The sequence below is a fragment of the Leucoraja erinacea genome, chromosome 38 (genome assembly GCF_028641065.1).
Source record: "Leucoraja erinacea ecotype New England chromosome 38, Leri_hhj_1, whole genome shotgun sequence".
NCBI lineage: Eukaryota > Metazoa > Chordata > Chondrichthyes > Rajiformes > Rajidae > Leucoraja > Leucoraja erinaceus.
The window spans coordinates 7534460-7560142 of NC_073414.1; the positions used below are offsets into that span (position 1 = coordinate 7534460).

Consider the following 25683-nt stretch of genomic DNA (forward strand, 5'->3'; position numbering starts at 1 on the left):
CAGTCTTCCTGCATCTAGCCTGTCCAACCCCTTAAGAATTTTGTAAGTTTCTATAAGATCCCCTCTCAATCTCCTAAATTCTAGAGAGTATCTGAGAAGAAAGAGGGACCTGGGGGCGGGGAGGATGGGGGGGAGATCGGGGGGAATTGGGTGGTGGAAGGGTCAGCCTAGGACAAGGAGGGACCGGGCAGAGGGAGGCTGGTGAGAACAAAAAGCCAACAAGGCTAAAGACAACAGGTGCAGGAGTAGGCCATTCGGCCCTTCGAGCCAGCATCGCCATTCAATGTGATCATGGCTGATCATCCCCAATCAGTACCCCGTATCAGTAACAAAGTTGGACATGGCCAAAGTGGATCCACCGGGACCCTAATGAATATGTTTATAACGTTGCCAGCAGCAGACACATAGCGACTCTTTGCGTACTTTGTGTATCATTGAACCATTGAACTGGGAGATTGTCCAATCCCAAAACGCATACTTCCACCCAGTTCCACTGGTAGGGCCATCTCAGTGCACCCATCCTTCACTGTTTGACCCACAAATTTGTTTCTTTCTGCATTTATCCCTTGTTTTTAGTTTTAGAGATACAGCAGGGAAACAGGCCCTTCGGCCCACCGAGTCTGCACCGACCAGCGATCACAGCACATTAACACTATCCTACACACCCCAGGGACAATTTACATTCATACAAAGCCTACAAACATGTGCGTCTTTGGAGTGTGGGAGGAAACCGAAGATCTCGGGGAAAAAACCCGGGCGGTCATGTGGACAATGTACATGATCCGTATAGACAGCGCCCGTAGCCGGGGTCCAACCCGGGTCTCTGACGCTGCAAGCGCTGTAAAGGGGCGACCTAATCCGAGAGTTAAGAAGAGTGTCTTCGACCTTCAAGCTCGAGGGCGCTGGCCTGGAAAACCTCGAACTGGATCGACCGTCTGCGTTGAAACAGCGAGCTGGATCGACCGACCGCGCACACACACACATATCGCAAAGGCGGGGGCCAGGGAAAGTGGGGGAGCGCTGTCTGAAATTCACACCCGCGATGAAGAGGAAGGGAAAAGACGGCTGGCACAGTGAACGGTACGTCCTTTAGAGAGCGCGGGGAGGAGGGGGGGGGGAAGGGGAGAGAGGGGGGAGAGAGAATGGGAGAGAATGGGGAGAGAAGGGAAGAGAAGGGGGAGAGAAGGGGGGAGAGAGGGGGAGGGAGAGAGAGAGGCAGAGAGAGCGAGACGTAGAAAGAGAGGGGGAGAAGAGGGGGTCCAATAGAGAAGGGGAGAGAGATAATGGGAGAACGGATGGAGAGAGGATAGGGAGAGAGAGAGAGAGAGAAGGGGAGAGGGAAGGAGAGGGGGAGGGGGAGTGGGAGAGAAAGGAAGAGAGAGGGAGAAGGGGAGAGAGGGAGAGAGGGAGAGAGAGGGGAGGGAGAGGGGGAGAGGGGGAGAGAGAAGGGGAGAGAGGGGAGAGAGATGGGGGAGAGAAGGGGAGAGAAGGGGGAGAGAGGAGGAGAGAGAGGGGAGAGAGAGGGGAGAGAAGGGGAGAGAGAGAGGAGGGAGAAGGGGGAGAGAGGGGGAGAGAAGGGGAGAGAGAGGGGGAGGAAGAGAGAGAAAGGGGCAGAGAGGGAGAGAGAGGGGAGGGAGAGAGAGAGAGAGAGGGGGAGAGAAGGGGAGAGAGGGGGAGAGAAGGGGAGAGAGAGGGGGAGAGAAGGGGAGAGAGAGGGAGGGAGAAGGGGAGAGAGGGGGAGAGAGAGAGGGAGAGAAAGGGGAGAGAGAGGAGAGAAGGGAGAGAGGGAGAGAGAGGGAGAGAGAGGGAGAGAGAAGGGAGGAGGAGGAGAGAGGGGGCGGAGGGGGAGAAGGAGGGGGTGGAGGAGGGAGAGAGGGAGGGAGAGAGGGGGAGAGAAGGGGGAGAGAAGGGGAGAGAGAGGGGAGAGAGTGGGAGAGAGGATATAGTGGGGGGAGAGTGTAGGGAGGGAGGGGGTGTAGGGAGAGAAGGGGGAGAGGGGAGAGAGAAGGGGAGAGAGGGGGAGAGAGGGGGAGAGAAGGGGGAGAGAAGGGGAGAGAAGGGGAGAGAAGGGGGAGAGAGAGGGGAGAGAAGGGGGGAGAGAGGGGGAGAGAGGGAGAGAGAGGAGAGAAGGGGAGAGAAGGGGAGGAGAAGAAGGGGAGAGAGGGGGAGAGAGGGGGAGAGAGGGGGAGAGAGGGGAGAGAAGGGGGAGAAGGGGGGAGAGAGGGGGGGAGAGATGGGGAGAGATGGGGGAGAGAGGGGGAGAGAGGGGGAGAGAAGAGGAGGGAGAGGGGGAGAGAGAGAGGGGAGAGAGAGGGGGAGAGAGGGGGAGAGAAGGGAGAGAAGGGGAGAGAGGAGGAGAGAAGGGAGAGAAGGGGAGCGAAGGGGGAGAGAGGGGGAGAGAGAAGGGGAGAGGGAGAAGGGGGGAGAGAGAGGAGAGAGAAGAAGAGAGGGGATTGAGAAGGGAGAGAGAAGGGGAGAGAGAAGGGGAGAGGGGGAGAGAGAGGGGAGAGGGGGAGAGAGAGAGAGAAGGGGAGAGAGGGAGAGAGGGGGAGAGAAGGGGAGAGAGAGGGAGAGAGAGAGAGAGATAGATAGAGAGGGGGGGAGAGAGGGATAGAGGGGGAGAGATGGAGAGAGAGATAGAGAGAGAGAAGGGGAGAGAGATGGGGAGAGAAAGGGGAGAGAGGGGGGAGAGAAGAGAGATGAAAGAGGGAGAAGAGAGAGGGAGGGGAGAGAGAGGGATGGGGAGAGAGAGGGGAGCAGAGGCATAGCGGGAGAGGGAGGGATGGAGGAGGGAGCGGGGAGAAGGGGGAGAGAGAGGGGAGAGAGGGGGAGAGGGAGAGAGAATGAGAGAGAAGGGGAGAGAAGGGGAGAGAAGGGGAGAGAAGGGGAGAGAAGGGGGGGAGGTGGGGTTAGAAGGAGTGGAGACAAATTTAAGAAGTATAATACCTTCTTTGGATATTAGGGTCGTAGTTCCAATAAAGTTTCCCTAGGTTTTTTTTAAACAACATTAAAGGCATCAAGCCATGCTTGGGAGAGTGAACATAGATTTACCGAGATGCTGTCTGAGCAGTTGAGTTACTCCAGCACTTTTTTTTTCTACTGAAGTATAGTCTGCAAGGTGGTACAGCAGTAGAGTTGCTGCCTTACAGCACCAGAGACCAGGGTTCGATCCTGACTACGGGTGGCATCTGTACGGAGTTTGCTCCCACATTCCAAAGACGCGCGGGCTTCTTGTCTAATTGTCTTCTATAAAAATTGACCCTAGTGTCTGGTGTAGGGTGATTATTGATCGGTGTGGACTCAGTGGGCCAAAGACCCTGTATCTCTAAACTAAACAGGCTTTGACGGAGGGGTTAATACTGGCAAAGGCAGTAGTTCCGTTTGTCTTTGGATACCCACCAGAGCTCAGAAGGATAAGAAGGCGATCTCATTGAAACCTACTGGGTAATGAAAGGCCTGGATAGAGTGGATGCGGAGAGGATGTTTCCAGTAATGGGGGAGTCTAGAATAAAGGGAAGTGCCTTTATAAAGGAGACAAGGAGGAATTTCTTCAGTCAGAGGGTGGTGAATCTGTGGAATTCATTGCCAGAGACGGCTGTGGGGGCCAAGTCATTGGGTATTTTTAAAGCGGAAATTGATAAGTTCTTGATTAGTACGAGTGTCAGGGGTTATGGGGAGAAGACAGGGGAATGGGTTTGAGAGGGGAAGATAGAAGATAGATCAGCCATGAGTGAATGGTGGAGCCGACACAATGGGCCGAATGGCCTAATCCTCTCCTGTGACTTTTGGTGAGTCGAAGTCTCATACATACAGCTGTTTTGTTTTAAATCATATTTCATGGGCTGTGTTTGGAGCTGGTCCTAGGATAAAGGACTAGACGTGTGATGGGAAGTGAAGATTCCTGCTGATCTTCCTTATCCCAGACACAAAATTGAATCATAATTCATCTTAGCAGTGCATCGCAAAACTATCCTCCAAAATCAGACTTGGCATCTGCGGACAATTCTTCCGTAACTCCAGTCGGTCTCTGTTGCCCTCTGAAGGTCCCGCATGCTCCAAGACGGTCAGAGTGAATGGTGATTGTTTGAACTAACTTTGATGAAATTGTGGGTTGAGGCATTTCGTGCCTGACAGATTTGCGATAAACAGTTTAATATGTGTGAGATGCTAAACCAATTTTAAGAATAAGGGGCAAGCCACTTAGAGCGGAGACGAGGGAACACTTTTTCTCACAGAGTGGTGAGTCTGTGGAATTCTCTGCCTCAGAGGGCGGTGGAGGCAGGTTTTCCGGGTGTTTTCAAGAGAGAGCTAGATAGGGCTCTTAAAAATAGCGGAGACAGTGGATATGGGGAGAAGGCAGGAACGGGGTACTGATTGGATGATCAGCTATGATCACATTGAATGGCGGTGCTGGCTCGAAGGGCCGAATGGCCTACTCCTGCACCTATTGTCTATTTGACTGGTAATTTTATTTAAGGCGAGGTAGCACAATGGTAGAATTGCTGCCTTACAGCGCTAGAGACCCAGGTTTGATCTTGACTACAGATGCTGTCTGTACGGAGTTTGTACCTTCTCCCCGTGACCTGGTGGGTTTTCTCCGGGTGCTCAGGTTTCCTCCCACACGTGCAGGTTTGTAGGTTAATTGGCTTCAGTTAACATTGTAAATTGTCTCTATTGTGCGTAGGATAGTGTCAGTGTACTGGGATCGCTGGTCAGAGCAGACTCGGTGGGCCAAAGGGCTTGTTTCCGCGCTGTATCTCTAACCTAAACCCAACCATTTTTGCACGAGTTTGAGTAATAGGTTTGGGTTTGACCTTCACTGCACTAACACGGCAACCAAAGAGAATCTTTAATCAAGAAAATGATTTAACTTTAATTCATGTAACGCATGTTGTTTCTTTTGGTAAGACTTTTAACAGAGCGATGTGGGGGGGGCACAAAATGAAGCTCTCCCTGAACTGGCCTGTCAGGGCAGGGAGAGCACCCGTTTGAGTATCTAAAAGGGATGCTCCTCAAGTTTTGGCACTTTAGCCCCACGCTCCTGGTCTTTGGTCACTCGGTATGGAGGAGGGAGGGTGGGAGGGAGAGTCTGTTTGCTTTTGGGCCTAGCCAAGATGGCCATTGACGGCTCCAGGCAGCCGAGGGTTCAGATTCAGATTCAGATTCAGATTCAATTTCAATTGTCATTGTCAGTGTACAGTACAGAGACAACGAAATGCATTAAGACAACGAAATTGTCTGCCCGATTCGACTGCCTGCCCTTCTTCCGGGCCTACGCCCGTGACCTCGTGTCCCTGGAGAGGGAGCAAGCACGCGGTGTCCGTGGGTCGCGTACATTGTCGATAAAGACGTCACCATTGTATTATAATGACTACCTGGTGAAATGTGACCTTTGTACGCTCTGGTACGCTGTGAATTGCAATTACTGAATAAAGTCCTTGTTGAGACCAAGGCGAAAAAGAGTGAAGCTCCCTCTACACTGACCCATCACATGGGGACTGGGATGGGCTAGGTCTATTGTTAAGCCCCTCTCTCCACAGGGTAGATTTGGTGGCCAAATTCCACTCCAATTCCTTATGACCTTACACAGTCTTCGAAGCCGCAGGTCAGGATGATCGCGGGCCAGTTTGATACCATCGCCTCAGCCCCGTTCTTTACTGGGTTCAACTCAAGCCGAGAGTGGGAGACCCCTTTAGCTACAGAGAGCAGAGGCAATGGCCCCACATGTGGAGGGTGGGAGATCGAGGGGTGACTTTAGACGTGTACAAGATCACGAGGGGCACAGATAAAGTGGATGCTCACAGTCTTTCCCCCAGGGTAGAGGACTCTACAAGCAGATGGCATCAGTTTACGGTGATAGGAGTGGGATTTAAGGGGGACCTCACGAACAACGTTTCCACCCGGTGGGTAGTCTGTATCTGGAATGGGCTGCCAGGGGAAACTTTACAAGCTGATGCAATTATTGATCTTGAAGATATTTGGACATATATATGGATAGGAAGGGTTTGGAGGGACGAATGCAGGAAAATGGGACTATCCCGATATGGCGACTTGGTCGGCATGGCCTAGATGGGCCGAAGGGCCTGTTTCTCTGCTGTATAGCGCCCTATACTCTACACTTCAGAGTAGTCACCTGGAATTTACACTTTAAAAACAGGAGACTGAAGAAGGTCCATCTGTCTCCTCAGATCCTGGTGAACTTCTACCGCTGCACCATCGAGAGCATCCTTACCAACTGCATCAAAGTATGGTATGGCAACTGCTCTGTCTCCGACCGGAAGGCATTGCAGAGGGTGGTGAAAATTGCCCAACGCATCACCGGTTCCTCGCTCCCCTCCATTGAGTCTGTCCAAAGCAAGCGCTGTCTGCGGAGGGCGCTCAGCATCGCCAAGGACTGCTCTCACCCCAACCATGGACTGTTTACCCTCCTACCATCCGGGAGGCGCTACAGGTCTCTCCGTTGCCGAACCAGCAGGTCGAGGAACAGCTTCTTTCCGGCGGCTGTCACTCTACTCAACAACGTACCTCGGTGACTGCCAATCACCCCCCCCCCCGGACACTTATTATTATTTATTCAAATCATGTGCTATGTCGCTCTTCCAGGGAGATGCTAAATGCATTTCGTTGTCTCTGTACTGTACACTGACAATGACAATTAAAATTGAATCTGAATCTGAATCTGATCTAAGTGTGACTCCTGTACCTGAGATGGGAGACTGCTGTTGACTGCCCCAACCACTACAGTACCATGTAAGAGCAAGGAAATTGCAGACGCCATGTAGATAGGAACTGAAGATGCTGGTTTATACCGAAGGTAGACACATAATGCTGGAGTAACTCAGCGGGTCAGGCAGCATCTCTGGAGAAAAAAGAATGGGTGGCGTTTCGGGTCGAGACACTTGTTCAGACTGAAAATAGAGGGGAGGAAACAGTTTTTCCTTCCACCCCCCCCTCTCTACTTCCAGTCTGAAGAAGGGTCCCGACCTGAAACGTCACCCGTTATTTTTCTCCAGTGATGCTGCCTGACCCGCTGAGTTACTCAAGCATTTTGTCTCTAACTGCGGATGCTGGTTTACCAAGGAGAGAGAGACACACACACACACACACAAAGTGCTGGAGTAACTCGGCGGGTCAGGCAGCATCTCTGGAGAACATGGGATAAGATGCAGTTCCCGAAGTAGGGTTTTGGCCTGAAGCATTCTCCAGAGACGCTGACTGACCCGCTGAGTTACTCCAACTATGTGTGTCTTTCCAAACACTGCAATGCTGTACCTGGGCACGGGGGGGGGGGGTAACAGAGGAACGTGGATGGATAAGGGGGAGTGACAAGCAAGCGGTGAGCCACCATCTCTCCGTCTTTGTCCAGGAGAAAATGCGTTGAATTTTCCGAAGTTTCCTCAAATCATTCCCTGCCCACAACAAGGCAAAAACGGACCCGGGAATTTGCCGGACAGTCTGCCAAAGCCACGATGATGATCAGGGGAATTCCCGACGGAGGCTGGTGATTGCACCCTGCACGTTCTAATGGACATCCACCAGTTCGAGTCCCAGGGCTCCGTCCCGAGCTGGTCCTTTGGCTTTCACCGTGGAGGTGGTTTAGAAGGATCTACAGACATCGTGACGCTTCAGCCCGGGCTCCATGAGCTTGCTGTACGGCGAGTCCCAGTCTCGCTTGAACACCTCCAGTAGTCGCTGCTGCACGGTGGGCTCTGGCAGCCCCCGCCTTGTAGACGTCTGGTTCACTACCAGCCCCACCCCCGCCGTGTCTACAAAGTAGTCGCCCGACCAGTTGGATGTCCCTGGAATACACGGACAACATCGGGTTAGGCAACGCCACACGCTGGAAATACACACACACACATACGCACGCACGCACACACACACGCACGCACAGACTGGGACACACACACACAGACTGGGACACAGATAGAGACACACACACAGACTGAGACACACACACACACACACAGAGACACACACACACACACACACACACACACACACACACACACACACACAGACACACACACACACAGAGACACACACACACACACATACACACACACACACACACACACACAGACACAGACACACACACACACACACACACAGACACACACACACACACACACACACACACACACACACACACACACACACACACACACACACACACACACACACACACACACACACACACACACACACACACACACACACACACACACACACACACACACACACACACACACACACACACACACACAGACACACACACACACACACACACACACACACACACAGACACACACACCGACACACACACACACACACACACACACCGACACACACACAGACACACACACACACACACACACACACACACAGACACACACACACAGACACACACGCACAGACACACACACGCACAGACACACACGCACAGACACACACACAGACACTCACACACACACAGACACATACAGCGCCACACATACACACACACAAACACACAGTTTGTACATTCTCCCTGTGGCTGAGTGGGTGAGTGGGTTTTCTCCGGGTACTCTGGTTTGAGTCTGAAGTAGGGTCTCAACCCCAAACGCTACCCATGTCCTTTCTCCAGAGATGCTGCCTGTCCCGCTGAGTTACCCCGTCGTTTTATGACGAGCTCCAGTTTCCTCCCACATTCCAAAGATGTGCAGGTTTGTAGGTTAACTGGTTTCAGTAAGTGTGTAGGATATAAACTAGTGCATGGTGGTCGGTGTGGAATCAGTGTGGTAAAGGATCTGTTTTCATGCTGTATCCTTAAACTAAACTAAGCTGTACTCAGTGTGTAGGAGTGAACTGCAGATGCTGGTTTAAACTGAAGATAGACACAAAAAGCTGGAGTAACTTAGCGGGTCAGGCAGCATCTCTGGAGAAAAGGAATATGTGTCTTTTCAGGTCGAGACCCTTCCAAACTCTGCAGAAGGTTCAAACGCTGAACGTCACCTATTCCTTTTCTCCAGAAACATAGGAAATTGGTGCAGGAGTAGGCCATTCGGCCCTTCGAGCCAGCACCGCCATTCAATATGATCATGGCTGAACATCCAAAATCAGTACCCCGCTCCTGCTTTCTCCCCATATCTCTTGATTCCGTTAGCCCTAAGAGCTAAATCTAACTCTCTCTTGAATACTAGGTAGACAAAAATGCTGGAGAAACTCAGCGGGTGAGGCAGCATCTGTGGAGTGAAGGAAATAGGTGTTGTTTTGGGTCATAGAAACATAGAAATTAGGTGCAGGAGTAGGCCATTCGGCCCTTCGAGCCTGCACCGCCATTCAATATGATCATGGCTGATCATCCAACTCAGTATCCCGTACCTGCCTTCTCTCCATCTCTCCATACCCTCTGATCCCCTTAGCCACAAGGGCCACATCTAACTCCCTCTTAAATATAGCCAATGAACTGGCCTCGACTACCCTCTGCGGCACAGTTCCAGAGACTCACCACTCTCTGTGTGAAAAAAGTTCTTCTCATCTCGGTTTTTAAAGGATTTCCCCCTTATCCTTAAGCTGTGACCCCTTGTCCTGGACTTCCCCAACATCGGGAGCAATCTTCCTGCATCTAGCCTGTCCAACCCCTTAAGAATTTTGTACGTTTCTATAAGATCCCCTCTCAATCTCCTAAATTCTAGAGAGTATAAACCAAGTCTATCCAGTCTTTCTTCATAATACAGTCCTGACATCCCAGGAATCAGTCTGGTGAACCTTCTCTGCACTCCCTCTATGGCAATAATGTCCTTCCTCAGATTTGGAGGCCAAAACTGTACGCAATACTCCAGGTGTGGTCTCACCAAGACCCTGTACAACTGCAGTAGAACCTCCTTGCTCCTATACTCAAATCCTTTTGCTATGAAAGCTAACATACCATTCGCTTTCTTCACTGCCTGCTGCACCTGCATGCCTACCTTCAATGACTGGTGTACCATGACACCCAGGTCTTGCTGCATCTCCCCTTTTCCAAGTCGGCCTTTTCCTAGTCGAGACCCTTCTTCAGACAGATGCTGCCAGACCCACTGTCATTCCAGCTGTTTTGTGTCTGTCTAAGCTGTGCACCCTAGCTGCTTCTACTTTCCTCCCACTATGCTCGGATGGTAAGCTCACACTTGCAGCTGAGGTGCAGAACCACAACATTACTGCCCCAGTGCCAATCTGGCCACGTTTAAGATGCGAGGGTTTACCAAGAGACCGGGTCGCAGCTCACCAATGTAGGCCACCTTGTCCGTCACCATGTACTTGTTGTGGTTAACTCGAGCGTACGGGATCTTGCTTTGCTCCTGGGTTGCCGGGACAACAAAGATTTTCTGTAAGGTGAGAACAGGGAGGGTTACAACATGCCCACATCGGTCAACATGCCCCATCTACTCTAATCCCACCTACCTGTTTTTGGTCCATATCTCTCCAAAACTGTAACCGTTCCTTAAACGTCCCAGCCTTAACTTCCTCCTCCGGCAGCTCGTTCCATACACTCACCACCCTATGTGTGAAAAAGCTAACCCTCAGATTCCTATTACATTTTTTCCCCCTCACTTTAAACCTATGTCCTCTGGTGCTCGATTCCCCTACCCTGGGCAAGAGATTCTGTGCATCTACCCGATCTATTGTGGAATTCTCTGCCTCAGAGGGCGGTGGAGGCTGGTTCTCTGGATGCTTTCAAGAGAGAGCTAGATAGGGCTCTTAAATATAGCGGAGTCAGGGGATATGGGGAGAAGGCAGGAACGGGGTACTGATTGGGGATGATCAGCCAGGATCACATTGAAACTTACAAAATTCTTAAGGGGTTGGACAGGCTAGATGCAGGAAGATTATTCCCAATGTTGGGGAAGTCCAGAACTAGGGGTCACAGTTTGGGGATAAGAGGGAAGTCTTTTAGGACCGAGATGAGAAAATCATTTTTTACACAGAGAGTGGTGAATCTGTGGAATTCTCTGCCACAGAAGGTAGTTGAGGCCACAGTTCATTGGCTATATTTAAGCGGGAGTTAGATGTGGCTAAAGGGATCAGGGGGTATGGAGAGAAGGCAGGGATGGGATACTGAGTTGGATGATCAGCCATGATCATATCGAATGGCAGTGCAGGCTCGAAGGGCCGAATGGCCTACCCCTGCACCTATTTTCTATGTTTCTATGCTTCTATGAATGGCGATGCTGGCTCGAAGGGCCGAATGGCCTACTCCTGCACCTATTGTCTATTGTCTATTCCTCTCATGATTTTATACACCTCCAGAAGATCACCCCTCATCTTACTGCGCTCCAAGGAATAGAGTCCATGGCTGATCATCCCCAATCAGTACCCCGTTCCTGCCTTCTCCCCATATCCCCTGACTCCGCTATTTTTAAGAGCCCTATCTAGCTCTCTCTTGAAAGCATCCAGAGAACCGGCCTCCACCGCCCTCTGAGGCAGAGAATTCCACAACCTCTCCCTATAGCTCAGACCATCGAATCCTGGCAACATCTTCGTAAATCTCTGTACCTCTCCAGCTTGGTAACATCTTTCCTATAACACAAAAAAACTCACTGGAGTGCTGGAGTGTTTGACCCCACTGAATTACTCTGGCACACTTACGTCAGGAAGTCAATGGATATTTATAAGGCAGAGATAGATATAGATTCTTGATTAGTACGGGTGCCAGGGGTTATGGGGAGAAGGCAGGAGAATGGGGTTGAGAGGGAGAGATAGATCAGCCATGATTGACCCGATGGGCTGAATGGCCTAATTCTGCTCCTATCACTAATGAAGTCTGTACGGAGTTTTTAAGTTCTTCCTGTGACCACGTGGGTTTTCTCCGGGTGCTCTGGTTTCCTCCCACACTACAAAGACGTGCAGGTGAACTGGCTGGTGTAAATTGTCGCTAGTGTGTGTGTGTGTAGAACCATGCTAGGGTGCGGGATGATCGCTGGTCAGCGTGGACTCGGCGGGCCGCTGTATCTCCAGAGTCTAAAGTGTTATTGTGAGACATTGGAGCAGATTTAGTGCGTTCGGCCTGTCGAGTCAGCTCTGCCATTCGATCATGTCACCAGCAGCGAAAATGATAGTGCTGCAAAGGCCTCGACACGAGTGTCGTTCACTGCGGACAGCAGCCAGCACAGACACAGCTCCTGGTCACGGCTCACTCACCACTTCCACGTGCAGCCCTTTCCCGTTGCGGCTCAGTGCGGTCAGGGACTGGAGGAACGGGAAGATCGAGGGGTCCGTGTGTTGCCAGCAGCTGATGAGGAGGCGCACGTGCACCTTCCGCTCGAACGCCGCCTTCCGCAGGTGGTTGTCGATGGTCGGCCAGAACCTGCAGGGAGAGCGCGGCGAGAGGGTCAGGCGCCATCGATACCCGCGGGCAGTGCCGCGTTACCCAGGGGCGGTGTGACCTTGCCAATGGTTAGTGTGACATAGCCCATTGATGGCACGACCTTGCCCGTGTATAGTGCGCCTTTGCCCATGGGTGGTCTGGCCTTGCCGAGAGATGGCGTGATCTTGCCCATGAACAGTGACCTTACCCACTAGCGGGACCTTGCCTACTGACGACGTGACATTGCCCACTGATGGTGTGACATTGCCCACTGATGGTGTAACATTGCCCACTGATGGTGTGGCATTGCCCACTGATGGTGTGACATTGCCCATTGATGGTGTGACATTGCCCACAAACGGTGACCTTACCCACTAGCGGGACCTTGCCTACTGACGACGTGACATTGCCCATTGATGGTGTGACATTGCCCACTGATGGTGTGGTGCTGCCCACTGATGGTGTGACATTGCCCACTGATGGTGTGACATTGCCCACTGATGGTGTGACATTGCCCACTGATGGTGTGACATTGCCCACTGATGGTGTGACATTGCCCACTGATGGTGTGACATTGCCCACTGATGGTGTGACATTGCCCACTGATGGTGTGACGCTGCCCACTGATGGTGTGACATTGCCCACTGATGGTGTGACATTGCCCACTGATGGTGTGATGCTGATGAAGACGAATTTTAGTTAAAAATATAAGAAGATATGAAATTGGCTTCTGGGCTAGCTTATATTTAGTCTCAAATTAGGCTTTCCTCAGGTTGCGGTGTGTGAGATAATAAATCCTATAACATTGTCTCCCAAGTGAGGAAGTGACAAGAGAGGAAGAGAGACATAGCTACATCTTTGAAGTAAGATGCCATAAAGCAAATGACCAATATTTATGGGGAGGAGGCAATAAAGGAAGAGAGAAATAGCCAGTCACATCTTTGTAAACAAATGACCTATGTTTATGAGGGACCAAATGACCGAGGAAGCAGCGAAAAGAACTAGGGTGGTCTATTTGGAGATAAAATGACCTAAAGCAAATGGCCAATGTTTTTAGTATATCTTGTACCATGTAAACAAAAGGTTTGATGTGATGCATTCTGTGGAAACCTTTTCCTGTACCTCTGACCATGACTAATGTCTGTGGAATGTGCTAAGGGGACAAAAAACCCTATTTAAGGCAATGTAATTCTGTTGTTAAGGGAAGGGGACCGAGGACAGTTGAGTGTCTACATTGGTCACTTAGCTGGAATTCTCGCTCCCTTCCATCGGCCGATGTTAAGTAAAGTTTTGAACTGGTCTACCAAACAGTTTGTGTGGTGTCTGTTTATTAAGAAGCGAACCTGGTTTAGTTGTTATAAAAGTAGCTTTTTCAATGCTGCCCATTGATGGTGTAACATTGCTGATGGGTGGTCTGATCTTGCCCACGGATGGCATGACCTTGCACTCCTGATGGTTTGACCTGGCCCCCCGACGGCATAACTTTGCCCACTGACGTTACCCAAGGGTGGACTAACCTCGCCCAGAGATGGCCTGATCTTGCCCGTGACCAGCATCAGAGACCCGAGTTTGATCCTGACTCTGGGTGCTGTCTGTGCGGAGTTTGTACGTTCCCCCCGTGACCACGTGGGTTTTGTCCGGGTGCTCCGGTTTCCTCCCACATTCCAAAGACGTGCAGGTTTGTAGGTTAATTGCCTCAGTCAAAATTATCCCTAGTGTGTGTAGAACAGTGCGAGTGTACGGGGATTGCCGGCTGGCGAGGACTCGATGGGCCGAAGGGCCTCTGTTTCCGTGTGGTATCTCCAGACTAAACTAAACACACTCACTTTTACTCTTTCACGAACACGCACTTGACACACTCACCGTGTCGCATGCCCGTGCACGCTCACACACACACACGCACACGCACGTGGATGCACACGCACAGAGGTTATATGAAGACTTTTACCTTCTGGGATACGTGAACATGAGAACGGGAATATAACTCATGACGGCCACGTACACAAAATCATCTGCGTCATCGATAATGCTGAGGATGGACGTGAGGTCATCGGTCCGGCCCGCTGGACACAGAGGAGGAGGGGAGCTCTGGAAGGGAGAAGAGTTCAAGGGATCACTGGTAAACAGCCCAGGACAAGAAGGCTCTGCAGAGAGTAGTGTGTTCGGCCGAACGCACTATGGGAACTACACTCACCCCCCTGCAGGACCTATACACCAGGAGGTGCAAATCCAGAGCCAGCAACATTATGGGGGACCCCTACCCCCCCAGCAACGGACTGTTCCAGCTGCTACGGTCAGGCAAACACCTCCACGGTCCCGCTGTGAAAACAGAGAGGATGAGATGGAGTTTCTTCCCACAGGCCGTCAGGACTGTAAAGTCTTATCTCACCAGGGACTAATTACTGTTGAGTCTTTTTTTTAATGTAAACATTGGTTCTGTTCTGTTCTGTTGTTTTGCACAATCCCGCAGGCATTGGAACTTTCATTTCACTGTACATCTTGTACGTGTGTGTGTGAGTGACAAATAAACTGGACTGGACTTGACTGCAAGTCATGTCAGCCCACACTGACCAGCGCTGTGAGGATGGGCACTGGGATGTCGGGTCAAGGCAGGAAGCCGACATGGAACGTCGCGGGGTTTAATAGCCCTGTCCCACTTTACGAGTTCATTCCAAGAGCTCTCCCGAGTTGAAAAAAAAAAATCAAATTCATGGTAAGCACGGAGAATGAACGTAGCGGGTACGTCGGAGCTCGGGGACGTCTCTTAGCGCCTCGTAACGCTAACGGCAGGTACTCGGGAAGACTCGCTAACGGCAGGTAAGCGCGGGAAGAATCGTGAAGGTTTTTCAACATGTTGAAAAATGTCCACGAGAGCCTCGAGTACTAACGAGTGGTCATTACCGTAAATCTCCGAGTTCGAATTAGGGGAAACTCGGGAGAGCTCTTGGAATGAACTCGTAGCGTGGGACAGGGGTTTAAGTGAGTGAGCAAATCCGTGGCAAATGCAGATCGGAGAGGGGGTCATATCAGGGTCATGTCGATCTAATAGAAACTTACAAAATTCTTAAGGGGTTGGACAGGCTAGATGCAGGAAGATTATTCCCGATGTTGGGGAACTCCAGAACTAGGGGTCACAGTTTAAGGATAAGGGGGAAATCTTTTAGGACCGAGATGAGAAAATCATTTTTTACACAGAGAGTGGTGAATCTGTGGAATTCTCTGCCACAGAAGGTAGTTGAGGCCAGTTCATTGGCTATATTTAAGAGGGAGTTAGATGTGGCTCTAAAGGGATCAGGGGGTATGGAGAGAAGGCAGGTACGGGATACTGAGTTGGATGATCAGCCATGATCATATTGAGTGGCGGTGCAGGCTCGAAGGGCCGAATGGCCTACTCCTGCACATATTTTCTATGTTTCTATGTTTCTATGTAAAGGCCAGGACGGGTCTGCTCGACGGCGCCACCTATGGACGAACCCGGCGGCGTGCAGAGCAGGCGGAGCGGAGGAACTCACTGAGAAGTAGACACTGGCCGGGGTGTTGTTCAACTTCAGCTGCATGGGGTTGTCCTTGTTGTACGGGGTGGAGTAGTTGCTGGGCCAGGGGTCGGGGATGCTGCCGTTAGTCCCACCGATACTCCAGTAGGCCTCGAAAATCTTGCCCAGGTCCTCAGCCAGGCAGCTGCAGTTGTAGACCACAACTCCCAGCTCCTTCACCTGTCAACGGAGGCAAGGGAAGATCAGATACAAAATACTGTGTCCTTCAATCGAACAATCAACCCAGCAATGTCTGTGTGTAGGAAGGAACTGCAGATGCTGGTTAAAACCGAAGATAGACACAAAAAGCTGGAGTTACTCAGCGGGTCAGACAAAATCTCTGGAGAAAAGGAATAGGTGACATTTTGCGTCATAGAAACATAGACATAGAAACATAGAAAATAGATGCACGACTAGGCCATTCGGCCCTTCTAGCCAGCACCCCCATTCAATATGATCATGGTTGGTCATCCAAAATCAGTACCCCGTTCCTGCTTTCTCCCCATACCCCTTGATTCCTTTAGCCCTAAGAGCTAAATCTAACTCTCTCTTGAAAACATCGAAACTATTTCTTCAGAGATTGGAAGGGTCTCGACCCGAAACGTCACCTATTCCTTCGTGAGTGAGTGGGTGAGTGAGTGAGTGAGTGAGTGAGTGAGTGAGTGAGTGTGAGTGAGTGAGTGAGAGAGAGAGAGAGAGAGAGAGAGTGAGTGAGTGAGTGAGTGAGTGAGTGAGTGAGTGAGTGAGAGTGAGAGAGTGAGTGAGTGAGTGAGTGAGTGAGTGAGTGAGAGAGAGAGAGAGAGAGAGTGAGTGAGTGAGTGAGTGAGTGAGTGAGTGAGTGAGTGAGAGAGAGAGAGTGAGTGAGTGAGTGAGAGTGAGTGAGAGAGTGTGGGTGAGTGAGTGAGTGAGTGAGAGAGTGAGTGAGTGAGTGAGTGGGTGTGAGTGAGTGTGAGTGAGTGAGTGAGAGAGAGAGAGAGAGAGAGAGTGAGTGAGTGAGTGAGTGAGTGAGTGAATGAGAGAGTCAGTGAGTGAGTGAGTGAGTGAGTGAGTGAGTGAAGAGTGAATGAGTGAGTGAGTGAGTGAGTGAGTGTGTGAGTGAGTGAGTGAGTGAGTGAGTGAGTGTGAGTGAGTGAGTGAGTGAGTGAGTGAGTGAGTGAGTGAGTGAGTGAGTGAGAGTGAGTGAGTGTGAGTGAGTGAGTGAGTGTGAGTGAGTGAGTGAGTGTGAGTGAGTGAGTGAGGGAGTGAGTGAGTGAGTGAGTGAGTGAGTGAGTGGAGTGAGTGAGTGAGTGAGTGAGAGAGTGAGTGAGTGAGTGAGTGAGTGAGTGAGTGAGTGAGTGAGTGAGTGAGTGAGTGAGTGAGTGAGTGAGAGTGAGTGAGTGAGTGAGAGAGTGAGTGAGTGAGTGAGTGAGAGAGTGAGTGAGTGAGACAGTGAGTGAGTGAGAGAGTGAGTGAGTCTCTAAACTACCTTCAAGGTCAGCTGTAGGAGGTGCCCCCCGGGACACAAAGCTGTCCGGGTGAGGCGAGGAGAGGAGAGGGACGTTGGGTCGCGGGAACTCCTGCAGTACATCGAGGGCGCGGGTCGATCGGACTTTGAATAATGTCGGTGCCCGCATGTGTAACATATGCAAAATGAACTTCACTGAGCAGTTGCATATGGGACAAATACAGCACTATTGACTACAACTAAACCAAACCAAACTGCCTAGCCAGCCTGCACCTCCCCCCCATCACCACCACACTGTGCGTTCCCCAACACCCCCACCCTACCTGCGTCAGCGATCGCCAATCCATGTTTGCGCTCCCGATGAACAAGTGCTTCTTATCCACGATCCAGAACTTGGTGTGTAGCACGCCACTGGTCAGTCTGGGCATGTCCACCACTCTCACCTTGGCTCCTGTCCACACATTAAAACACCAGACATGCTGCACTGTAGGCTCACAGAAAGACCGAGAACAGGAGCACCAGGCCGCTCGGCCCATCGAAGGCTGCTCCTGCATTCAACGCGACCATGGACAGTCTCCATCCCACCACCTCCCCCCCCGCGCACACTCCATTTACGAAAAGATTTACGAGGATGTTGTCAGGACTAGAGGGTGTGAGGTTGAGTAGGCTGGGACTCTATTCCATGGAGCGCAGGAGGATGAGGGGTGATCTTATAGAGGTGTACAAAATCATGAGAGGAATAGATTGGGTGGATGCTTTTACCCAGAGTAGGGGAATCGAGGACCAGAGGACACAGGTTCAAGGTGTTGGGGAAGCTCGGTGGGTCAGGCAGCATCTCTGAAGGAAAGGTTCTCTGAGGCAGGGCTCCGAGCTGAAATGTCATCTATTCCTTTCCTCCAGTGTTCGGTTCAGTTTAGTGATACAGCTCGGAAACAGGCCCTTCAGCCCACCAGTCCATGCCGGCCGACAATCGCCGGTTCGCTAGCACTATCCTACACACTGGGGCCAATTAGCCCACAAGCCCGCACGTCTTTGGAGTGTGGGAGGGAACCGGAGCGCCCGGAGAAAAGCCGCGCAGGTCACGGGGAGAACGGTACAAACTCCACACATTCAGCATCCGAGGTCAGGATCGAACCTGGGTCTCTGGTGCTGGGAGGCAGCAACTCTACCGCTGCACCACTGTGCCACCCATCACCAACGAGAGGCACGGAGTTATACTGCACAGAAACGGGCCCTTCGGTCCAATATGTCCCTGCTGATCTTTCTGGCCGTCTACAATTTCAATGAATGCCCCAATATATAGCTCCTTCTCTTCGTAAGCCCTTGCATCACTCCATAGCTCCCACCCCATCACCCTGTTCCTTTCCCCTCCACCTTATGCACATCTCCCATCTCAGCCCCCCATTTCCCTTCTATCCCCCACTTTTCCCCACTCCCCCGCACATTCCATGACCCCCCCTCTTTGCCGATGCCTGTGTTCCTCTTTGTTATAGGAAAGATACTGTCAAGCTTGAAAGGGTTCGGAAAAGATTTACGAGGATGTTGCCAGGACTAGAGGGTGTGAGCTGTTGGGAGAGGTTGAGTAGGCTGGGTCTCTATTCCATGGAGCGTAGGAGGATGAGGGGTGATCTTATAGAGGTGTACAAAACCATGAGAGGAATAGATGCTGTGGATGCTTATACCCAGAGTAGGGGAATCGAGGACCAGAGGACACAGGTTCAAGGTGAAGGGGAAAGGATTTAATTTGAATCTGAGGGGTAACTTTTTCTGGTGGGTGTATGGAACAAGCTGCCTGAGGAGGTGGTTGAGGTTGGGCCTATCCCAACGTTTAAGAAACAGTTGGACAGGTACGTGGATAGTGGAAGGGGTTTGGAGGGATATGGACCAAGCGCATGTAAGTGGGACTAGGGTAGCTGGGACATTGTTGGCCGGTGTGGGCGAGTTGGGCCTGTTTCCACACTGTATCACTCTATGACTTTAAGTCCCTCCCTGCCGAGCTCCCCCCACATCCCATCACCTGTCCATGTTCTCCAGAGATGCTGCCTGACCCCCTGGAGTAAGTTACTCCAGCACTTTACTTTCCAGTGATATTCTTCCCACATCCTGCCTCTACCTCTCCCTCCCAACAAAAACATTCCCTGCCCCCCCCCGATCCCCTCCTGCCACCCCCAAAGCCCCCCCCCCCCCCCCCCCCCCCCCCCCCCCCCCCCCCCCACCCCCTCCTCACCGCTCTGCTGCAGTAATTCCAGGTCAGCCAACGTCTGGTGCTTGGAGGGTTTACTGACTGCGACTCTCACCTCGAGTTTTCCCGAAACCCTCTGCATTTCCTTCAAGACGGCTTCACCCTGAGAAGACAAGATGACCATCAAAGCCCGGCCGAGCTGAAGGTGGCGATCGGGGGCAAAGCTGGCGGAGAGATGGTCAAGGGATCGCAGCGCTGAAAAATGCGAAGCCCGCTACAATGTTTAGTTTTGTTTTCAGAGATACAGCGCGGAAACAGGCCCTTCCCCGTGACCTGCGTGGGTTTTCTCTGAGAACTTCGCTTTCCTCCCACAGGTTAATTGGTCTGGCATAAATATTTTAAAAAAATTGTCCCTTGTGTAGAATAGTGTCCCACTGTACAAGGTAATTCAAGAGTTCTCCTGAGTTTCCCCTGATTCGAATTCGGAGAATTACGGTAATGGCCGCTCGTAGGTGCTTGGGGCTCTCGTGGACATTTTTCAACATGTTGAAAAAACTTCAGGAGTTTACCACGTTTCCCCGAGTACCTGCCGTTAGCGATATGAGCCGCTAAGAGACGTCTCGAGCTCCGACGTGCCCGCTACGTACATTCTACGAGTTTGATTTTTTTCTTAACTCGGGAGAGCTCTTGGGTAAACTCGTACAGTGGGGCAGGCCCTTTAATGTGCGGGGATCGCTGGTCGGTACGGACTCGGTGGGCCGAAGGGCCTGTTTCTGCACTGTATCTCCAAACTAAACTAACATGGAAGATGTGGATGTTACTGACATGACCAGCATCCATAACCTATCTGTTATTGACTGTGTGATGTTTTTTAGAAACATAGACAATAGGTGCAGGAGTAGGCCATTCGGCCCTTTGAGCCAGCACCGCCATTCAATATGATCATGGCTGATCATCCCCAATTAGTACCCCATTCCTGTTTTGTCCCCCATATCCCTTGATTCCGTTAGTCCTAAGAGCTAAATCTAAAGGCCCTGTCCCTCTTTCCCGAGCTACTCACATATTCTCCCGAGTTTTCCCCTTGACTCGAACTCTGAGAATTACGGTAATAGCCAGCCATAGGTACTCAAGGCTATTTTTTTTAAACTCGTGGACATTTTTCAACAAGTTGAAAAAACGTCCCATCTTACCTAATGCCCCGAGTTCCTACGGCTGGCATTATACGAGCTGCTACGAAACATCTACGGATTCGCTACGAGCTCCTATGAGTTCGCTACTGACATTCCCCGAATTCGAATCAAGGGGAAAACTCGGGAGAGTTTGTGAGTAACTTGGGAATGTGGGACAGGGCCTTTATTCTCTGTTGAGCCAATATCTTGGGCTGTTACAATCCTTCTGACAAACAAGTCAATGCCGTGGTAAAAGCTAGCTTCTTTCAGCTTCGGACGACAGCTAAAGTAAAACAATTCCTCCAGTTTGGTGACCTCGAAAAGATCATCCACACATTTATCACCTCCCGCCTCGATTACTGCAACTCTGGCATCAGCCAATCTTCCCTGTCCCGCCTGCAACTGGTCCAAAACGCCGCAGCGAGACTCCCGACGGGCACCCGAAAAAGGGACCACATCACCCCGATCCTGGCCTCTCTCCACCGGCTCCCTGTGCGGTTCCGTATAAACTTCAAGATCCTTCTTTATGTTTACGAAGCCCTTAACGGGCTTGCCCTCCACCTACATCAAAAAGCTGCTCACCCACCAACACCAGCTCCAGGTCCCTCAGATCGGCCGACTTGGTGTTACTGAATATCCCGCGGTCCAGGCATAAGCTTAGGGGTGACCGCGCCTTTGCGGTTGCAGCTCCTAGACTGTGGAACAGCATCCCCCTTCCCATCAGAACTGCCCCCTCCATCAACTCCTTTAAGTCAAGACTTAAAACTCATCTTTACTCTCAAGCCTTTCTTGACGTCCTCTGAGGGAGTGCTGTATGTATGTATTTATGTATGTACTTAATCTATGGACCAATGTTGTCTAACGTGTCAGGGGGTATGGAGAGAAGGCAGGTACAGGATACTGAGTTGGATGATCAGCCATGATCATATTGAATGGCGGTGCAGGGTCGAAGGGCCGAATGGCCTACTCCTGCACCTATTTTCTGTTTCTATGTTAGTTCCTCCACCAATGTAAAGCACTTTGGCCAATGAGAGTTGTTTTTTAAATGTGCTATAGAAATATAAGTGAGTTGACTTGACTTCTAGTGAGCATGCTGAGTCAGCGATTCCACCCATGGTTGTGGATGAGCGAGGGGCAGGGAGACGTTGAGCGTCTCATTGCCTACCTGAGCGGCCGTGGGCTCCTTGGTCCTGGTGTCGATGTTGGCCATGGTCCAGTAAAAGGAAGCAATGTCCAGACTGCTCCCCGCCTCACTCAACAGCCCCATCCAGCCATCGTAGATGGACGGGTTGCTGGTGAAATTGGTCCCAAATTGCATCCCCTCTGGAATACTCTCAACGAGGACGACACTGGGGAGAGAAGAAGAACCCTCAGTACAAACGGGTCTGTGGAGTCTGTGGAGGCTGAGTCAATGGATATTGTTATGGCAACGATAGCAGGGGTGTCAGGGTTTTTGGGGAGAAGGCAGGAGAATGGGGTTTAAGAGGGAACTGCAGATGCTGGAGAATCGAAGGTACACAAAAAAGCTGGAGAAACTCAGCGGGTGCAGCAGCATCTATGGAGCGAAGGAAATAGGCAACGTTTCGGGCCGAAACCCTTCTTCAGACTGATCGGGGGCGGGGACAAGAAAGGAAAAAGGAGGAGGAGCCCGAAGGCTGGGGGATGGGAGGAGACAACAGGGGGACTGAGGAAGGGGAGGAGACAGCAAGGACTAACAAAATTGGGAGAATTCGATGTTCATGCCCCCAGGATGCAGACTCCCCAAACGGAATATGAGGTGCTATGGGGTTGATTGGGACACAGCTACCAGCCTTGGAGGGCATCTACCACAGACGGTGCATCAGGAAGGCCGTCAGCATCCATAAAGACTCCTCACACCCTTGTAACGGACTGTTCGAACTACTTCCCTCCGGCAGACGTTACAAGGCCTTCTACGCCCGAACCTCCAGACTCAGAAACAGCTTCATTCCCAGAGCTATAGCGGCTCTGAACCGGCCCTGCTGAGTGCCCCCCATCCTCCCCGGACTGTCTCCCTCGGATGGTCACGTCACACAGCTTATTTATTGATTTTACTTTTCTTTACATGGGTTGGAAGCTGCAAACTAAATCTCGTTGCACTGACGTGCAATGACAATAAAATATATTATTATTATTATTATTATTATTATAGGGGAAGATAGGTCAGCCATGATTGAATGGCGGAGTAGACTTGATGGGCCAAATGGCTTAATTCTGCTCCTAGGCCTTGGTTTCTTGGTTTCTTGGTCCTCCAAAATATTCCAAATGGAGGAATTTAAACTGGAGGCCTTATGAACTTCAAACAAAATGTGTAGGAAAAGGAACTGCAGGTGCTGCTTTACACTATAAACGCAAAATGCCAGAGTAACATCTCCCCAGAGAAGCTGCCTATACCGCTGAGTTACTCCAGAGTTTTGTGCTGATCTGCAGTTCTAACAGAAACCTGGTCAAAGCACAAACCCACCCCCTGTAGCTACATTTGATTGCCTCCATGTTTTTCCCCCAACAGAAACAATATGAACTAATGGATGGGAACGTGATATCAGCCAAGTGCGATGATGTTATCCAGCTAAAGATAGACACAAAATGCTGGAGTAAATCAGCGGGAACAGGCAGCATCTCTGGAGAGAAGGAATGGGTGACATTTTGGGCCGAGACCCATCTTCAGGAGTTACTCCAGCTTTTTTGTGTCTATCTTCGGTTTAAACCTGCATCTGAATAAGTTTTTAAGAAGGAACTGCAGATGCTGGAAAATCGAAGGTAGACAAAAATGCTGGAGAAACTCAGCGGGTGCAGCAGCATCTATGGAGCGAAGGAGATAGGCAACGTTTCAGGCCGGGAATGAGTGGACAGTCAGCCGAAATTTACTAGTTTCTTTCTTTAATAATGGTCCTCAGGTCTCTGCCATCAGGCACATCGACCGCACGATCAGACAATGTTAGTGACACACATGATGTGTAGCCAAACCCTGCTGCAACTGGATGTATCTCCTGCAGGTTCTGGCAGACTGGACAGCCAACACAATGCGCTGAGGTCAATCAGTGCCCCAGGGAACCTGAATGGGGGCACTCAGTCTGCAATTCAACTGGGTAACAGCAGGAGGTGCTGTAGCCTTCTATTCCAAGGATTGCCTTCAGGTGGCGTTATAACCTGCCATTCTACTGGTTACCAGCAGGGGGCATAACAGACGACTATTCCATTGGCTGCCTACAGGGGGCGTTACAGGGGGCTATTCCACTGGCTACCTACAGGGGGCGTTACAGGGGGCTATTCCACTGGCTACCTACAGGGGGCATAACAGACGGCTATTCCACTGGCTGCCTACAGGGGGCGTTACAGGGGGCTATTCCACTGGCTACCTACAGGGGGCGTTACAGACTGTTATTCCACTGGCTACCTACAGGGGGCATCACAGACGGTTATTCCACTGGCTACCTACAGGGGGCGTTACAGGGGGCTATTCCACTGGCTACCTACAGGGGGCATCACAGACGGCTATTCCACTGGCTACCTACAGGGGGCATCACAGACGGCTATTCCACTGGCTACCTACAGGGGGCATCACAGACGGCTATTCCACTGGCTACCTACAGGGGGCGTTACAGACTGTTATTCCACTGGCTACCTACAGGGGGCATCACAGACGGCTATTCCACTGGCTACCTACAGGGGGCGTTACAGACTGTTATTCCACTGGCTACCTACAGGGGGCATCACAGACTGTTATTCCACTGGCTACCTACAGGGGGCGTCACAGGCGGCTATTCCACTGGCTACCTACAGGGGGCATCGCAGACGGCTATTCCACTGGCTACCTACAGGGGGCATCGCAGACGGCTATTCCACTGGCTACCTACAGGGGGCGTTACAGACGGCTATTCCACTGGCTACCTACAGGGGGCATCACAGACGGCTATTCCATTGGCTACCTGCAGGGGTCGGTGCAGGTCCTCCTCAGTTGCTCCACCAATGGTGCTGGCCCACTCTCGGTCCGAGCGGTCTTGTTGAATTGCTGGTTGAGTGGGAAGAGCAGGAGTTGGATCAGCATCAGGAGGACAAGGACGAGGATGACTCCCAGCACCAGCACCGCTTCCCGGTAGATCTGGAGAAGGAGGAGAAAAACAAGAACTCAGTGGGTGTTGGAACATTCTCCGATGTTCCGCTGTAAACCAGCACCTGCAGTTTCTATAGGAGCAGGGAGGTTGTACTGCAGTTGTACAGGGTCTTGGTGAGACCACACCTGGAGTATTGCGTACAGTTTTGGTCTCCTAATCTGAGGAAAGACATTCTTGCCATAGAGGGAGTACAGAGAAGGTTCACCAGACTGATTCCTGGGATGTCAGGACTTTCATATGAAGAAAGACTGGATAGACTCGGCTTGTACTCGCTAGAATTTAGAAGATTGAGGGGGGATCTTATAGAAACTTACAAAATTCTTAAGGGGTTGGACAGGCTAGATGCAGGAAGATTGTTTCCGATGTTGGGGAAGTCCAGAACAAGGGGCCACACAGTTTAAGGATAAGGGGGAAATCTTTTAGGACCGAGATGAGGAAAACATTTTTCACACAGAGAGTGGTGAATCTGTGGAATTCTCTGCCACAGAAGGTAGTTGAGGCCACAGTTCATTGGCTATATTTAAGAGGGAGTTAGATGTGGCCCTTGTGGCTAAAGGGATCAGGGGGTATGGAGAGAAGGCAGGTACAGGATACTGAGTTGGATGATCAGCCATGATCATATTGAATGGCGGTGCAGGCTCGAAGGGCCGAATGGCCTACTCCTGCACCTATTTTCTATGTTTCTATGTTCCTCGTTTCTCTGAAATCTGTTACATCCAGGTTCAGGAATAGCTACTTCCCCACAGCCATCAGGCTATTAAACTCACCAACAAACAGACTCTGAACTGTAACAGCCTATTGCACTTTATCTGCTTATTTATGTGTATATTGAACTGAACTGTTCTGTATTTATGTTTACAATATTCTGTTGTGCTGCAGCAAGCAAGAATTTCATTG

At 51.1% G+C, this 25683-nt stretch overlaps 1 protein-coding gene across 2 annotated transcripts in view; it reads right to left on the reverse strand.

Annotated features, from left to right (window-relative positions):
• Window positions 1-5968: 5968 nt before the first annotated feature.
• The window catches only part of pld3 (phospholipase D family, member 3), a 30178-nt gene continuing 10463 nt past the window's right edge, over window positions 5969-25683 (reverse strand). For both annotated transcript variants that reach the window (XM_055663775.1, XM_055663776.1), the window contains exons 4-12: window positions 24601-24773; window positions 21819-22002; window positions 19530-19647; window positions 17626-17753; window positions 15838-16038; window positions 14274-14413; window positions 12160-12325; window positions 10247-10346; window positions 5969-7799 (exon numbers count right to left, since the gene is read on the reverse strand). In XM_055663775.1, the coding sequence (XP_055519750.1) occupies window positions 7597-7799; window positions 10247-10346; window positions 12160-12325; window positions 14274-14413; window positions 15838-16038; window positions 17626-17753; window positions 19530-19647; window positions 21819-22002; window positions 24601-24773 (1413 nt within the window). In that variant the 3' untranslated portion in view covers window positions 5969-7596. The remainder of the gene's footprint in view (window positions 7800-10246; window positions 10347-12159; window positions 12326-14273; window positions 14414-15837; window positions 16039-17625; window positions 17754-19529; window positions 19648-21818; window positions 22003-24600; window positions 24774-25683) is intronic.